The following is a 17,689-nucleotide window of genomic DNA, read 5'->3' on the forward strand; positions in this document are numbered from 1 at the left end:
ATGATATTCACCTTGTAAACTTTTTGCTTTAGAGATAAAGAAATGTCTAAGTTTGGATTGATTAGTGCCAGTAGCCAAAGCTGTGTGTGTATATTGTAAATTGTGCTTCATTTTTCATATAAAACAATGTGGAGATCTTTACTACAAAATGTGTTGTTTTGTTTCCTCAGGATGAGCTCTTTCACACGCCAGACTATGATTCTGTCTGTAGTTATTTAGTTATTTTTTTAATAAATGAATTAGAAGAACTGGAAAGTTAGCGTGAGCAGCGACAGCATTGATGTTTCTGTGGACACTGTGATACTTGTTTCCACCATGAAATTTACCACTATTGGAAGACATTATAACAGACATAATTCCAGCCTATCAAGCTGAAAATTTTCTCCATGAAGAAGCAAACTTTGTACAGCCACCTTTCAAGTCTACATAAGGTATTTCATACTCCAATGTTAGTTGCATGTTTGGGTAGCACTTTTAATTCAAGACTTGTTAATTTGTCCTCTTATTCTTACGCTTGCTGACACTTTTTATTCTTTTCCTCTCTTCCATTTTCATAAAGCACTTTTGTACAATTTTTTGGATAACTGCTATGTGATTATAATTATTCACAGGTTAACTAGATAATACTATACATTATGGTAACAAAGGAGAGACAGGAAAGATACACTTTAAAAGTCAGTGTTATTTGGTAATGATAACACCTGAGCAGCCTGAAGCTTCTGACAGACATTATGAGTCCACTTCACAGAATAAAACGCACATAAAGCTATAGAAACATGATTGCTAATTTAAAAAAGCAGTGTAACATGACACATAATAAATGGGAAAATAAAAGTACATACAATTGCAGAATAGGCTGAAAACAAAAGTGAAAAATAAGGCGCGTACACTGTTTTAGTAGCTTCCTGTTCTCATTCACAATACTGCAATTGGACATTTTCTCTCAATATGCAGAAAGCAACTGATCTTAACATGACCTTTTGTTTAGTTTTGGACTGACTTTTTGTTGAGACTGTGACCATCCTCCCCCTCCAGCTGCTCTGTGATAGTGTACATTTACAGTAAGTTCTGGAGTCTTCACGGCTGTTAAATGAGTCTCTGTTCAAAGTCAGATGTTTGGGTCTTGTAGTCTGCAGGATACTTGGCCAGTGTCGTCCAGTTTATTGCACTGGAAGTCTTTTTCTAAAGACAGTTCTTTAACTCTGGAGCTTCCAGAAGATCATCTGTCTGTCCTCTCCGCCTGTGATCACTGTGGTGCACAACTCATTCATCCACATGGCCGTGACCGCACCTGGGCAAAGACATAATAATTATCTCCGTTTTCTATAAACATAAAGCATTCAAGAACATAAAAATGAAACTTTTTATATTCCAAAATACTGCATTGAAAGTGCTACTTGTAGCATTTTTACCTCATGAAATTGTTACTACATTACTAACAAAGACTTTCAGCTTCTTCTGGCATCTGCTATGTTTTTTATTGTGAGCCACTGGTTCAGATTTGGTGAGCAATCCACCAAATCTAGTTTTGCCTTCTATATAAAAGGAAAATTGTTTCTGGCACAAAACTACTGACCACCAATGATACAGCTAAAGCTTTCAGAATTTTATTTATATATAGATGGGAAAAAAAAGAGAAAAACTGATGGAAAAAAACGTGTCTCGGTGATGTAAAGGTGTACTCCAGCACCCAGTGACATCACTGTTGGGTGTGGTCAGAGGTGAAACAGGCTTGAAAGTTGAGGGAAGCGAAAACACTGCTTTTTAGTATGGTGTTACATTATTCTTTAACCAGGTGAATGTTGAATGTATTTAATCTGTACCTGAGTGAGCAGGGATCCTTGTGGTGACAGTGTTGCTGAGCAGGTCCCACAGCAGGAGGTCACCAGACTGCCCCCCACACAGCACTGAGCTCCCGTCCCAGCAGAAACACCTGGAAACACACACAAATATTAAAGGTTAAATCCTACTGACTTCCAGATTCCACTACATCCTGTACATGTTTAAGTACTAATCCTGTTCTGAATTAATCCAGGGCAAAAAAACTGTCACTTCATAGTGGAAAAAATATATAATAATGGTTCTTAGATATTCTATGACTTCCTGGCTTTCCAAGGACCTTCTGCTTTGGGTAAAGCTGTAATTTGAGGTGAGAGTCTTTCATTCTCTGCAGTTGGTGGGATCTTACCTTTGCTCCTCTTCAGCTTTCACAGATGAGATCACCATTCCCGTCTGGACATCAATAACCTTCATGCAGGAGTCAGCACCAACACTGAGAACATGTCGACTATCTGAGGATGCAAAAAAAATCAAAGTCATTTATTTTAAAGTCTGGCATGGTTTCTAGGCAACCCGAAGGTTCACTGTCAGTTGTTTCTTAAAGGCTAATTTACTTTTCTAAGACAGCGGGGCTAGGCTAGTTTAGGTTGATGTCTCGTCTATCTCTACTCTCTCAAAAGGGAGCAGATTTGTCACACTGCTCAGATCTTCAAAATTCACTTTTAGGTGCCCAGATCATTTTCATGTCATTTATCAGTTCAGCTCTGATAAATAACAATGCTGTTTAGTCAAAGACAAAAAGAAAAACTGAGATGTCCACTTCTGTAATGTTGGCAATCAAATTGCCCTTGTTTTGGCAGTAAAAGTTTGACTCATACAGCAAAACAAAACAAACATATGCCAGCCACTTTGATACAGTGTTAAAGTTGAAATGCTTTGTAAGGTGTAATAAGGAGCTTAAAGAGCAAAACAGAACCAATTACTGTAATGACTCTTGAGAAAACAATATTTTCCCCTAACTGAAAGGCAGTCTGTAGGCTCTGATGAAAAGTCAAGCCATCAATCAAGAAGCCCCTTAACTGGATTGGTAAATAGATATTTATCACAGGTTTCTGTAAAGGCACACCTCTAGCATATACCTTGTATCAGGGCAGATAGTGTAGATTACATATATATATAACCTACCAGTTTCTCATAAGGTTGAATTCTAAGACTTTCTCTTCAGCGTATAAAAAAATAAGTCCAGACTTTGCAATTACACACCAACCAGAGCGGTCGAACACGTACCAGGACTAAAGGCCATGTGATGGATGGTCCCAGCGTGGCAGTGGATTTGCTGCAGTGTTCCATAGCTGCTAGTGTCCCAGATGGTGACGGTCCCATCCTTACAGCCAGACACCAGCAGAGTCCCTGCTGGATTCAGACCAATAGTGTTCACCTGAAGATGAGAGAGATAAACAGACAGAAAACAAGTTGGTTCATTTTCAGCGCTGCTTCTACTTTTCAGTGTTGGACATATATATAGATATGTTTATCTTTCAAGATAATTTGGTTTTAAGAGGGTTTTAACCTTTGTAAGTATGTTACAAAAGTGAATATCATTTCTATTATTCCATACAACATTAAAATATGCATATTGGCTTATCAACTACAAAGACTATAAAAAAATAAACTTTTTCCACCCTGATAATGAAGATATGTTGAGTCACAAGTCATAACAGTCAAACAGGCAGAATCCTGACCTTGAATCAGACCCCATTAAGCTCCATTTCTTCTGTATGCATCAAGGATATTATATCAACTTTACAATTTTGTAACTGGTTTAAATACAGACACATTTCTTCAGTTTATAAGTAAACCTTACATATAGTATGTAAACCACAGTTATCACCCTCACTCACCCCAGCATCATGTTCCAACTCAGCCAGCAACTCAAACTGGGATCTCTTGTGACTGGATAAGCTATCAGAAGCACACTGCCAGACCTGTGACATGAACAACATCATTCACTGTCCTCAACTGGCAATTAGACATTAACTGAGGGTTTAATCATAAAGACAAAATCGTCATGTTGTGGCATCATTAGCGTGTTTCCGAGACCCTTGAACTTACCTTGACAGTGGAATCCCAGGACGCCGTGTAGAGCTTGTCATCAAACCAACACATTTCACTGACGGCATCATCGTGACCCATCAGCGTGTCCTGCCGCCTGCCGTACGGGATGGAGTAGAAATAACTAAGGAAGAGGAAAGTGCGGGTCAGCTGAAGTTTTATTGGAAAAACAAAATCAAATGTGGACATATTTTATACGTACACATTGTTGTCCCACGAAGAACACACTACAGTTTTACCATCTGCTAGCATCAAACATGACGATAAGGCCTGAAAACAGTCCAGAAGTTCAGAGAGAATCAGCATATAACAGAAAGCAACACAGAGAAAAAAGGTGAATGTGAAAGTAAAGTACAGCTGTATACCATGTTAGAGAAAGACATGCTTCTCTGGAAGTCCTTCAACTCTTTGGAAAACATTTTAAGTGTTGAGTCTGGAAGAAAGAGTGACACAGTTAACGTGCTGTACAAGGTGGAAACAATGGAAGTTGTCCTTTTATCACCTCAACACTAATCTACACTGACTTTGTAAAAGAAAAGAACAAGAGCTTGAAAAATGTTTTCCGGACCTTGAGATGTGGAGAAAACAGCTGCTCCGTCTCGAGTCACAGTGATGCCCGTCACAGCCCTGCACATTCAGCAGAGGGACTCAATTATTTAAAAACACACCACAAACCTGAATATCCTGAAAAACTTCTGCAAGTAAACAAATACATTGGTAGGAAAACTTGGAAGTACTTTATAAGTGCAATATTCTGAAGTCTTTAATATTTCATGTCAAAAATAAAAGTGTTTCTACACGATGACCAACAAAATAGCAGTTAAGTGATCTAGAGATGCATTTTTTCCTGTTATTTTCTGAACTAGTTTTACAGCGGCCACCTGTCCTCAGCTGTTCCTCTTTTACGCAAAACAAGTGTTCTCAGAATACTTTTTAATACACTGCTATTTGCTTTAACACTGCAGCTGCCTGCTACCTTCTTGCTTTGCATGCACTTCCTCATATACATACCAGAGCTTTCATTTCACTTTACACAGTTGTGTGTGGATATGAAATTTTTATTTGTACCCTGACCTAATTCTAGCCAACTGGATGCCTCCTGACTTACTCCTTATGGATCTTGTGGCTGGACACTGGTTTCAGATTGCTCATGTTTGCCCAGGCCATCTTCCTGCTCTCCTCTGTCAGGTCTTCAAAGGACGAGTCTTCACCCGGAGAGGCTGGGAAACAACAGAGAGAAACTTACAGTATGGATATGTGGAGATACATGCGGGAAATATAAAAATAACATCTAAACTATGTTTTATATGGTTGTGGATGTTTTCTGACACATCTTTTGCCTCCTGTTTGTTTTTATGAGAGTTTACACACATGACAATGAACAATAAATCAAGCCTATCATGGATTTCATGTAAATACACCCATCACATTCACTGCAATACAAACTGCCTCCCAATCTGCAAAAAGAAAGTTCTCCATTCACAAAAAAACTGGACTGAATATCAGATCACTTGTCTTATCACCGTGGTGGCAACGTAACTGTGCTGTGTGCAGTTTCTCACATCATTATATATGTGTTTCTGCAGTGCTACCTGGAGACAGCTCGCTGACTTGTGAGTTGAGGCTGGAGCTTCGAGTGATGTTATGAAACCTGGGTGTGATCCTCTGAGGGTGAGGGCTGGTGAACAGCTGTTTAGGCGTCTGGCCAAACTCCAGTATCTGTGTCAGCATGGCGATTCTCTGGTCAGGGTCCTCGATGCTTTTCACAGACATGAGGGTGAAAGTTAGATACATGATGCGGTGGTAAATATTTGGAATGATAGTTCTTGAGGGATTTTCTTTCATACCTATCACAGTCGATGCCACCCTCATAGGTCAGAGGGTGAAACACTGAAAGACAATGAGATAAATATTAGCCTTTGTCCATTGTTGGTGGATTTAATGTTGAAATTAGCTGTCATCTATTTTACCATTATGGGCTGCTACAGCTTCACTGCCTCTCTGCTTAAAACCAAACACCAGGTCAATCCACTCATGAAGGTGCTCTGACACATACTGACTCTCCAGGGCTGTCCTGTGCTTTTCAAGAAAATCACTGGCATCTGGTGTGATGACAAACAAGACAAATATACATAGACAGAAAGAATAATTTACTCTACCTCTTCATAAAATTACCAGTATGACAAGGATGACACTTGACACCTGGGGTCAGATAGAGTTTGGATGTATATGATCATCAGATGGTCAACAGGAAGTTACCTGAGGCCCATGGTGGGAGAGTGACATCACAAACTAAGCTTCCGTTCTGCCTTCTGCCCAAATCAAGATTCAGTCTGTTCTCCAAGAAGCTGGAGTCATTCCCATAAAACTCTGGAATCAGCTGCATGACAGAAGAGATAAGTCAGATAACACATGTAACATATCTATCTACAGAGGAATCATATCAAAACACACTAGAGACTGCACTGGGAGACATAAGGTACATCCCAGTTCCCTTGATTGCATCTACGTTTCCCTCACTTGCTTCCTTTCCTTGCATCTTAGTTTCTCCCACTGAAGAGAGACACAAGGAAAAGATGCGAGGAGAGTGAAAACAAGAAAATGATTTTAGAGACATGACGTGAAGCGATGTCTATTTCTGATGACAGCAGCAGCTGATCACAGCTGGATCAGCTGTCAGTCGGCTTTAACAGCTGGAGTGACTTTTGATGGAGTTTGTATCTGCACACATGTTGACTGTGCTGATACAGTTATCACTGCCAGCAACTGTTTTCTCTCTGCAGCCTGTAAGCTGTTTAACAAACACCTGCACATGAATAAAAACCTGCATTCTGTATTACAGTACCTGCAATACTGTGAACTGTGTCCTGCTCAGACCCATGAACCATTTCTACTGGCAGAATGCGTTTATATTATTTATTAATTATTTGCATCTGTATTTATTAATATTCTGATTGTTAATTCATTATTTAATAACCCAGAATATGATTACGGTGTTATTTTAACACTGGAAATGACTTATTTGGCTAAATGTTTTAGGGAAAATGGAAATGATGTAACTCATATCAAACCTGACGCTCAGCCTCATGTGTGCCTGAGTGGATATGATGAAAAATCATGTAAAACTGATTCTTGCTGACAGACTCTCCCTGACTTTAATTTAATTTTATCCATAATTAAAGTTAACAGGGGAAATAACAGATCATGAAAAGAAAAATCTAATAAATGAGGAAAGTTGTTTATGGATCTTTTGTTGATCAGTCCTACAGTTAACACAGATTTTTAACTAGATGATGAATCAGAAAACAAATAAAATATAGAATTTAGGAGTGATACACTTGAGTTTAATTTGTAATCTGTCTCCACTCAGTGATGTTGAGATGTATCAGATCAGTCTGACCAACTGCAGCACCCAATAATTAACTGATACTCATTTAAGGGGTGTGTTGGCCAGTAAAGACTTCAGGAAGGCTGCTCTCGTGTATCCTCACTCATGGCTCCTCAGAAATAAGCAGAAATAAGCGCTTTTGGACAACCTCCATGATGGTGGACCGTAACGGCTTCCGTGTTAAGCAAGGAGTGAGGAACGATCATGCCAACAAATAACTATTACACAGGTAAAATGATCCCATCCATGAGAAACTTTCTGATTTTTCCATATTGTAGCCACATTATAGCATCAAGTCTTCACTATTAAGCAAATATTTGGGGAATATGGCCCATAGTGTCTCACTAACATAACGATAAAATGTGCAATAGATTAATATTTTTACCTCTTTGAAGTCCGTGGCCCCGTCTAAGCAGTTTTTCCATGTTTCACCTATGCTGTAACAAAATAAATACATGTTAGTTCATACAAACATGCAAAATAATATCTTCACACTTTTTTAAAAGCCCAAATACTCAATTTAATTTGGTGATTTATAAGATTAAACTGTTAAACTGTTAAATACCACATTTCCTCACTTTTTCATACATTACAATTTGGCATGTTGTTATGTTCATAAACTGTCAAATTGATTAGAGAAATACTGTAATCGTGTTTAGTTGTTACATGCTGTTCAGACATGATTTCAATAGGACTGTCAAGTAACACCAGTAGATGTGAATTAACTGTGTCCAACAGCCAGTTTCAGTATTCACGGGGTGTTGAACATGGATCACACTGAGCTGTTATTTATGGTGAGCTGTGCAAGACACAAACACGCCTCACGAAACAGGGGGAATAACATTAGCTCACATATTTACAATAAGTGCAAAAGTGAACAACAAGTAATTAAGAAACACAAATAACAAAAAAAAAAACTCAAATTCTATCATCTAAGTTTACTTTCAAATTACAGTCTGCATTGCCTCACTGATGACAAGACATTTTAAAAACATTATTTTAGTTGTAGGCCAGATTGGTGAACTGATACTATGAACAGTGTTTGTTCACTTCACAGTTGAAAATGTATGTTTGACTCGACAGAAATAATTTACCTGTTAAACATGCGATCTGCATGATCATAGCGGCCATTCTGAAGACACAGCATGTGCTCTGGAGCTGCAGAGGAGAAGACAGAAAGTATTAAAATATTATCTGGAAGGTAAAAAACAAACTTGGCTTGAGTGTTTCAGCAGAAACAAAGAACCATGTATCAACTAATTCTGTACTGCTCCCATATGAATTGTTTCCTTTCATGCTCTTTAGAGAATTTGCTTCTGCTTTACTTGATGAATTTTAATGTTAGTGTTTGACCTTTTAATTAGTGAACTGACAGGCTTTGTACCAAACAAACCTCAGTCTACAGCAAACCCTGATGTGATGTTACAGTAAATACAACCTCGCGCACGAAAACAGACGGTGTGGTTGAATAGTGGTCGAAACGCATATAAACACACTGAATACAGGCGGCGTGTGCTGCGGTTTGTTGTGGATGTGTATTAGTATTTAAGTACATACCAACTCTGACCAGGTAAAAAAGGACATAGCCTGGAGATGAGTAGTGGCTGCCGTACATGAAGCGAGGCTCAGGCATGCCTCTGTAGCGAGCCTGAGAACAAGAGAATGAGTCAATGGTTACTGAGGACACTCAAAAGACACAAACATGGTAAAATCAGCAAACACTCAACTGAACTGCAGATAGAGAAAGAAAGATGACTAAAGTTTGAGTCTTTGCCCAAGATACAGTAAGTTAAATAAAACCCACTGACTACATCTATAGTAAGAATTGAATAAAATGTGCTCAAGCAGTGTTGTCAGTTTTTCCTCGTTACTCTAAGCAGCAGAGTCTCACCAGTAGCCTGTCCAGTCTCTCTTTGTTTAGGGCTCCCACTGGTTTGTTCAGGTCTCTGAATGTGGCGGCGTTTGTCATATCTGAGAGACGGAGGAAGGATACACATTAACACTGGATACATCTTTAATATGTGTGATTACAGTGAGAATTAAAACCTCTACTGCTCTACTGGCTGAGCTAGGCCACACATAAGTACATTCATTGTATCATCAGAGGTGGAAAGTACTGATCTGATGCCGTGCACCTCAGGCCTCTGCAGTTTGTTGTATATTAATCTATAAATATCTGCCTTTACTGTTGACCCACCCAGCTGCGTGCTTGTATAGTCCGCGATGACCCAGGGGAAGACAGGATACTGGGAGAGGTCGTTGCAGCTGCGGTCAGCCAGGTTGTTGAGGTGGAGGAGATACTGGTAGTTACTCAGATGGCCACGCTGCCACTGCAGCATGTAACTCTCTGCCGTGTGTTCTGTCATGTGGTTCTCTGAGGAAAAAAGAAGAAAAAAATGGTTCCAGTTATGGAATGTGTGTTACAGGGTTTCACCAAAGGCTAATACACAAGATATTTTAGGAACTGAAGACACTTTGTAATAAATTCATTACTGTCTTTGAGTTTTCTCACCCAGGAACGTGGCGATGTAGTAATACATTTCATCTCTATCTGCTGTGTTGTAAAACTTCAGGTAGATGTCAGAACAGAAGTCGTTCTCAGTACAGAACACCTCAAGACCCTGGGTGAGTAGAGACACGTGCACACAAACACATCATTAACCTATTAATACACTTAACTTCAGTGTCAGTACTCACAGTAACGTACTCACCAGTGGTCTGAGTCCATGACGTCTTTTGTAGATTCGCCTGACTCGGTGGAGTTTGATCTGAATCACCTGTTCCTGAAATGATAAGTCATAGAAAAACAACATAAATACCTGAGCTCATAGTTCATTTGCATTGAGGTGAGGTGTACTGCAGGGGTCACAATGTGGTTGCAGCCGGTCCAAACAGATTTGTCAGCTCACCGGGTATCCGTTGAGTGGCTGGAAGTAGAGGTTTTCATCTGTTATGCAGACGTGGCCTGGATTGCACACCAGAGGCATGACCATCTCCACAGCACACTCCATGTGAGGCTTCTCAGCAACGCTCTGAAAGCTTTACATCATATGCCCTGAATATTTGTAGTATCAAACAGCTGGATGTGACACTTTTTTTGGATTATTATATTGCATTAAAACACTGAAAGTACCTAACACAAATAAAATGGCCACAAAAAAAACAAGTCTGTGATGTCACAGACAGTGGAGGGAGAATCAATGCAACATACCAGTTTTTGTCAAATGATGATCTTGCCAGTCGTGATTGTAAATTGGCTGCAATCTAGAAACACAAATGAAGAAATGTATAATTGGATTATGCAATGTTACTTTATAATCAAGGATTGAAGGAAGAAGGATAATGTGGAGTAAATACGAGAGGTGGAATGAATTATTTATGATTTTGTTTCCTAGTGTTTAATCATCTTTCAGGCTTTAAAATGCCTTCTCTGTGCTTGAGGTTTGAATGTCTGAATGACTCACCATTGCAGTCTGGTCTCCAAGCTTGTCCAGACAGGATGCTCTGTGGAGCTGCAAAATTGACCAAATTAAAAAGGAGCAAAACAAAGCCAACACATACCAGAGCATTTAAGCAAATACAGCCAGTGCTTTGATTTATGTGCTCCTGAGTCTCTTTTGAAAAGAAAGATGGACTAATCACATAACAGCTTAGTTCATTTAACAATTACACTCTGCTCTATTCTCCAGTCACTGTGTTAACACTAGGTGTTAGAAATTTCCGCTCGGACCTGGAGCCATCATTGTTTTGGAATAACTACATACCTGAAGTAACGTTTGGACGATATCTTCTGTTTTACTCCAAACCTCCAACTGAAAGGTCATCTTGTTTGTCCCCTTTATTCAATGAGAGAAGAATGATTCATTTAAATTAATGAACACATCTTGGAGCCATTTCTGAGTTCTCTACACAGATTTTGGGTTAAATTTTACTGTTTTATGTGTCAGGATTAGCATGAAAACTGGACTGAACCTCCCTTGTTGTCAAATGTGATGCCCCGAACACACTGAACCAAAGTATCCAAATGGTCCAAATCCACATTTTATCTGAGCCTGTGATCACTCAAATGTGATTGATTGAATTTCATGCATATATTTACCTCGACAGCAGAGTTTTGCCCTCAGATTCAACTTTTTTAGTTTCGGTTTAAAATTATTCATAATAATAATCAGCTCAGACTACGGTCATCACTGTCTTAGGCTGTGGCGATAACATGCTGATCTTGGTGCAGTCAGAACAACCAAAGGGAAGATGTTTTTTAAGCTGAGAGTAAAAATGGGCTACAACATGATAAATGCACAGACTTGCTCTTCAGGACTTGCATGAATGGATTATCATAGTACAAACACAGCAAAGAACACAGTGACATCTGTGCAAACAGCTGAGAGCACATAAAGATCAGGAGATCCTGTGTACAGCTTCGGTTGACTCACCCTTTCAATCCTGTAAGGTGCTATGACATTACTTTCTTTGATGTAAATAACCTGCAATTAAAGTGAAAATGGAAGTTGTTTATTTACTTTGAAGACCTGCAACAATAAATAATACAATTATTACCATGTATTAATAAATATTAGTACATGAGGACTGACGAAAATGATATCTTGAAGAAAATGATAACTCACCTGTCCACATAAAATAGAGATTGTAGATGGTTTAGGTCTATGAGGAAAACACAGATCAAATAAGTTCAAAAGTGAAAAAATATCACTTTAGTCCTTTACCTAAATAATGTTTGAAGGGAAGTTACCATCAGCACTAAATCCAAAATTAAAACACTGACACTACGCCCCAATAATTTGTAGATGTTGGGTTCAAACATGGTTTCTAAGTGTAGTTAACATTTATAGGCTACTTTAAAGTGACCAAACCAGTTACACAAACTAAATAAACATCAGCGTGTGAAACCATGCTCACTCATTGAAAGGGTTAGTCTCGTGCTCCGAAAACTCAATCTTCTTACAGTCTCGAAGAGGAATCTGCAGTTAAAGAAACAGACACAGAAACGATGTACAATCATTTACAAACACCTGGTTGATGTAGAGACAGACATAGAAAGTACAATACAACATCTACACAAAGATGTTTGTCATTTCAGTACGTTACCCTTATTTTTTCGTTTTGCTCAACCTGCATATATACTGTTAGTTCTTATCATTTCTGCTTTTTGATAGAAGATGACCTTTTCATGATTCCAATTTATACATTTTAGTGCTGTAACTGCCAACTTCATTATTTTTTATACATAATTTCCAGTTAAGTTGGAAAATAAATCATTTTATCTGGAAGCAATGGTTAAAAGACATAATATACATGAAAATATGATTAAAACCAACCTTTATAATTGGCTCTTCGAGATCCTCTGGATCAAAAATGATTGATCTGGAACAGACCTTGAATGAGCCTCTGATTTTTCTGGAAGGAACAAAGGAAACACTGTTAACAACTCGCCCCTTCAGTTTAATATAACCACACTAATACTAATAAGACTGCAAAAAGGATCATACAAACATAACCTGATGCATGAATGAATATTGTGCACAATAAGGAAACAGCTTCAACAGTTCTTTTGGATCAGTAGTCGGTATCGGCTGATGCCCAACGCCCAGGTATCAGTACTGGGAATGAATGATGATCAGTGCATCCCTATGCTTTACAGTGGTTTTTTATTAGAGGCTCATTAATAATTAACTTTTCCCCCCTCAGGTGGATGTAATCACAAGAGGCACAATGTACTGATTATCACAATCACTGTGTAAACACAAATTATAGTATCATGAATCTTCCCTATCTGCTTATTGGGTGTATATTCCTCTTTCTTTGACCTGGCAATAGACCAAATTTATGTAAATATCTTGTTCTGTCCGGTTGTTGAGTTTCTTTTAGTTTGCTTAAGCCTTCCTAACAGGATAAGATCATGTTTGAACAGCTGCTCTTTACAAACCAAAGGAAATACAACAAGCGTTAAAGAGTTAAAAGAAGCCTCACTTAAGAACGCATCTAACATTAAGGTTTTCAACCATTGCTATTTTAGTTGTAAGTTCACAAAGAAACACCATCCACAGTCTTTGATGTTACAGTACAGTGATTGGAGTTATTAACTACAGATCATTTCTGTTAATAAGTTACCTCTCCTTGGTTGAGCTGGTTGTCACGTGGTACGCGGTGTGCTGTTCAAAATAATATTCCTCCAAATCCAGCAACAGGAGAGAAAATCTGGGGAAGAACAGCAACACAGGATTGTGAAATAACAGAAGGCAACAGCTAAATGTCAGCTAAAGTGTGTTGATCATGTAAACAAAAGGGTCAATGCACCAGTAAAATCAGAAAACCCAGGATTGCAACCAGCTGTCTCTCTGAAATTCATTGAGGGATCTTTTAATACACTGATTAATACTAGACAACAGATTAATCTAAGTTATTATTTTTCTGATGCTGTTAGATGGTTTCATGTTTTGTGGACACAACTGTTAAAAAAGACAATATTTTTAATGATCATCTTCAATTTATTTGGTCAGAAAATGTTGGATTGGGCCTTTAAATATAAGTACTTGTGTTTAATGTTGAAAACCAAAGTAATGTAGCTAAAATCAGTCACCTGTATTGGATCTTCAGGTTTGATCATACTAGCATTGTCTCTCAAGATGAAAGCATGCATTGAAAACTTGAAAGCAATGTTGCAAATAGTTTTTTTTAAAGGAACAATCAAACTTTCTGGTTAACTGCTAGCCTACACGTTTTGCGGTGATCGAAGCTTTTTTTTCACTTTTGATGAGGTGACACAGTTTCCCACGCTCTCTTTTGTTTGTGCTAAGACAGGCTAAACACATCTGGGACATATACTGAAGTATCTCTACAACTCAACCTGACAATAAAGCGTCTCCTAAAATGTTGGAAAGTTAATTGAGGGCATCACTGCACTGTGGGATTTTTAAGCATCTAGCCTATATCTCATTGACGATTGTGACAATGATGCTGTTTTTGTCAAGATTTAAACTACACTTCCCATAAATCTTGTTGCTCCATGTCCTATGTGCTCATTCCTATTCTAAATGATTTCTGGTTGAGCCTTTCAACCATTGCACCATCCATAATTTCCATAATTTTGTTTTATTTGTTTACTGGACAAACAGCAGCTTCTTCCCATCAAATCCATCCTACACAGTGCACAAAGTGCAGCACTGAGGCTGGTAACACTCCCAGTCTTCCTTGTGTTAATCTGCTTTTATTAGGATCATTATGCCATACAACAAATTTTGTTGGCGTTATAGTGCTATATAAAGAGCTACATGAGGCATCTTTTGTCAGACCTTGTCATACAAGTCACTATAAAATAATAATAATGTAAAAAAAATTTAGAGAGTCAGCAGGATCGGTCCTGCAGCTCTCTTCAGTGTGAAATATTTCTGCAATGCATTACATTAGTACACCAAAACACTGTGAATAGTAATGTGGGTTTAAATGTGTGACATTCTCACTTCCTTCACTTACAGAAAATAAACACCTCTGTCACTAGCTTGAACTTTCCCATAACAGCATCATAAGCACATTTTAAACACATTGCAAGTAGATGTTAACCACTGATATATCCAGAGAATGACTAAAGCCATTGTGGCAGAGTAGTATATCTACATATCAATACAGTACAGTGAGTTGAGCTTGGCACAGCTGCAGGAGTTGGGAAATACATTTGGTTAGACGCAGTTCATAAACATTCACATCATCATAATGAACACAGTAAACCTGGAGGCAAGAAAATGAGTTGGAACTATTCATGACATGTTGACTTGTCATAGCAGGAGGAGCACAGGTGTATCTAATAACATTAATAATGGCTGAAGTGTCCCAGGAAGGCATTTCAGTGAGTCAGCAGGATCAAGGTCCTGAACTGATCCACCTCAATGAACTGCAGCAATCACTGATGTAACTAATCACACCTGAGTTTCCTGTAGTGAAAAGGTCTATATGCCAAGTTAAGGCAGGAAAAGCACTTGTTTAAATAATAATACTAATGATGTTTGTATTCCACTTAGCTGAGCCAGTTCCAGTTTACTGACATGGTTTAACTGGGACAATAAATGGAATGGAGCCAATAGTCGTGTTATTATTTACATGTCTGGAATAAGACTTCTGTTGAAAAATGCTGGAAATTGTCCTTTAAATGCGGTTTCTATTTCAGTGCCATTATACAATTCTGTGTTTTTGCTGTCATGTTAGCTTACATACAAATGATTCCAGTGACTTCCACGCAGTGAGGTATACAGATTGTAAAAAAAAGAGAGCACTGGTATCGGATGAGCACTCAGTATCAGCCAGTAGCATGAGCTGAGGTACCAGAATCAGTATCGGGAGAAAAAGAGTTTGATGCATCCCCACAGTAAATATGTGAAAAGCTTTGTATTAGTATGTGAATTAGATATTGAGGCGACATCAATGGAGAGTCATTTTTATATGTTCACCACATTGTTATCACCTGCGATGATTGAGGCAAAAGTGTAATCAATCTTTAGATCTGATTTCTCTGAACACTACACTAACAGACACATTATAATTCAGTTTCACCACCAGTCTGCAGACAGCTCTTCACAGCTGTTGCTGAAATTGTTTACCTCCATTCTTCAGAGCTGAGCAATTCTTCTTCCTAGCCAAGTAGATCCTGACTGAAAGTGCAACGCCTCACAATAGATCAGAACCACAGGCAACACAATTTAAAAAAGCTTTTAAAGGATGAGTCATGTGACCCTTCTGGTAAATTTGGAACATATATAATTCAACAAAGACTTATTCAATACTACTTTCATTTGTTCACTGTGGCTCCTATATGGTCAATATGCACTTTAAGACAGTGTTTCTCAGACTTTTTCACGTCAAGGACCCTTAAACTGACACAAATTAAACCAGGGTCCCCCATCTGATAAGATTTTTGACCAAAATAGTCATAGATTCTGTCATTGTGTTACCTATGGATGGAATTATAGTGAAAATAAATTATTCACCATTTTGCTGGTGACCCCCTGGAACCCTCTCAAGGACCTTTGGACGATATTTTTTAAGCTTACATAATGTCATTTTGAGAAACTTTTAGGATTGTATGTGTTGTTCTCTTCTTCAAATAGAGAGGACGTGTCATAATAGTTAACTCTGAATAGACCAACACAGTAGGAAAAATGGATTAGCAGCAGCTGACAGTCACATATTCTACTGCACATTAAACTCCTGCTCCTCTCTGAGGCCACTCTTTCTGCCTTCAGTAATAACAGGGCATCACACACAGACAGTGCAGCTCTCATTAGCTGAGTGGCGCAGCCTGACGTTACTAATGAGATCACACAGTCGAGAAAAAACCGCTGCTGCTGCAAAGCTCGGGCTAAACCCGCAGAGAGACCCCCCTTATCTGAAACAATGTGATGTTAACACCAGGTGAAGGACCACAAACCTTTCCTTGGTTCGTTCTCGCGTCTTTAAAAAGGCCATGACTGCACACCATCCTTTGTAGAAACTGAACACCGACCAGCCTCCCTGTAAACACGGAAACTTGCTGAACAGTATCACGTGACTGACCCTGGGACAAACGAAAGAGGGTTCACTCTGACGCTATTTCGGGATACCGTGACTGCATTGCAACATTTCACCCAGACAGAGGAACGTTTCTTTTTATGGAGGACCAAACTTTTATCAATGACAAAATTACATTAGTGTGTGATTCGTTTTTTATATAGTCTTATATTTAACTTTTTTTTTAATGGCAACATATTCTGAGTGGTAACCAGGCTGTGTATAACAATACAACATAACTGCTTGGTGCAGTGTAAGTTTTAGTAATTACTAAATCTAATTGTCCAGAAATATGTTTATCAATAGGACTCAGTTACATGTTATACTCTGTATTTATTCATTAGTATGAAATAACTAGATTCACTGATGCCATTGTCAGGAGTGCCAGTTTTCCTGGCAAAAAGCCACTCATGACAAATGAACTCCTAAGAAAATTAATCTTGAACGCTGAAATTGTTTGCAAAATGCTGCTTATATCCACTTAGCTTAATTTCCATACTTCTATGAGGATAAACCTCTCAGTCTGACTTACGGTTGCAACTAATGATTATTGTCATTACATATTCATTTGATGACTGATTTTTATGTCTATTTCTAATTGATTATTTTCTCTGTAGAATTTAAGAAAATAGTGGAAAATTAACACCATTTCCAAAATAACTTGTTTTATCCAACCAACAGTCCAAACCCCAGATATATTCAATTTAAATGGACATGAAAGAACACATCCTCACATTTGAGAACATGGAAACAAAAAAGTGTTTGCATTTATGGTTGAAAAATGACTTGATTAATTTATTATCAAGATAGCTGGCTAATGTTCTGTCAACTGACTAACTGATTAATCGATTAATC

At 38.3% G+C, this 17,689-nt stretch overlaps 1 protein-coding gene across 1 annotated transcript; it reads right to left on the reverse strand.

Moving 5' to 3' along the window:
* Positions 1-206: 206 nt before the first annotated feature.
* On the reverse strand, positions 207-16,835 carry nsmaf (neutral sphingomyelinase (N-SMase) activation associated factor). The gene is made up of 31 exons (XM_067577720.1): positions 16,716-16,835; positions 13,409-13,495; positions 12,616-12,694; positions 12,197-12,258; positions 11,905-11,941; positions 11,713-11,763; positions 11,044-11,115; positions 10,744-10,791; positions 10,491-10,543; positions 10,189-10,318; positions 9,991-10,062; positions 9,792-9,900; positions 9,477-9,653; positions 9,171-9,250; positions 8,837-8,927; positions 8,374-8,437; positions 7,665-7,716; positions 6,151-6,271; positions 5,862-5,993; positions 5,739-5,781; positions 5,484-5,650; positions 5,000-5,111; positions 4,460-4,518; positions 4,257-4,324; positions 4,094-4,161; positions 3,892-4,015; positions 3,681-3,764; positions 3,067-3,217; positions 2,189-2,291; positions 1,824-1,933; positions 207-1,291 (listed from the first exon to the last, which is right to left on the reverse strand). Exons 1-31 carry the CDS (start codon positions 16,751-16,753, stop codon positions 1,197-1,199), a joined length of 2,739 nt encoding a protein of 912 aa, XP_067433821.1. The 5' UTR covers positions 16,754-16,835; the 3' UTR covers positions 207-1,196.
* Between the last annotated feature and the right edge of the window lie 854 nt (positions 16,836-17,689).

The sequence above is a fragment of the Thunnus thynnus genome, chromosome 21, assembly GCF_963924715.1.
Source record: "Thunnus thynnus chromosome 21, fThuThy2.1, whole genome shotgun sequence".
NCBI classification, from domain to species: Eukaryota; Metazoa; Chordata; class Actinopteri; order Scombriformes; family Scombridae; genus Thunnus; species Thunnus thynnus.

Excerpts from the sequence above, each read along its gene's own strand:
- nsmaf (XM_067577720.1), bottom strand. The coding sequence starts at position 16,753 with ATGGCCTTTTTAAAGACGCGAGAACGAACCAAGGAAAG. Across the intron at positions 12,259-12,615 it reads TCGAAGAGCCAATTATAAAG|ATTCCTCTTCGAGACTGTAA; the intron begins GTTGGTTTTAAT and ends CTTTAACTGCAG. Across the intron at positions 10,792-11,043 it reads TCGTCCAAACGTTACTTCAG|CTCCACAGAGCATCCTGTCT; the intron begins GTATGTAGTTAT and ends TCAATTTTGCAG.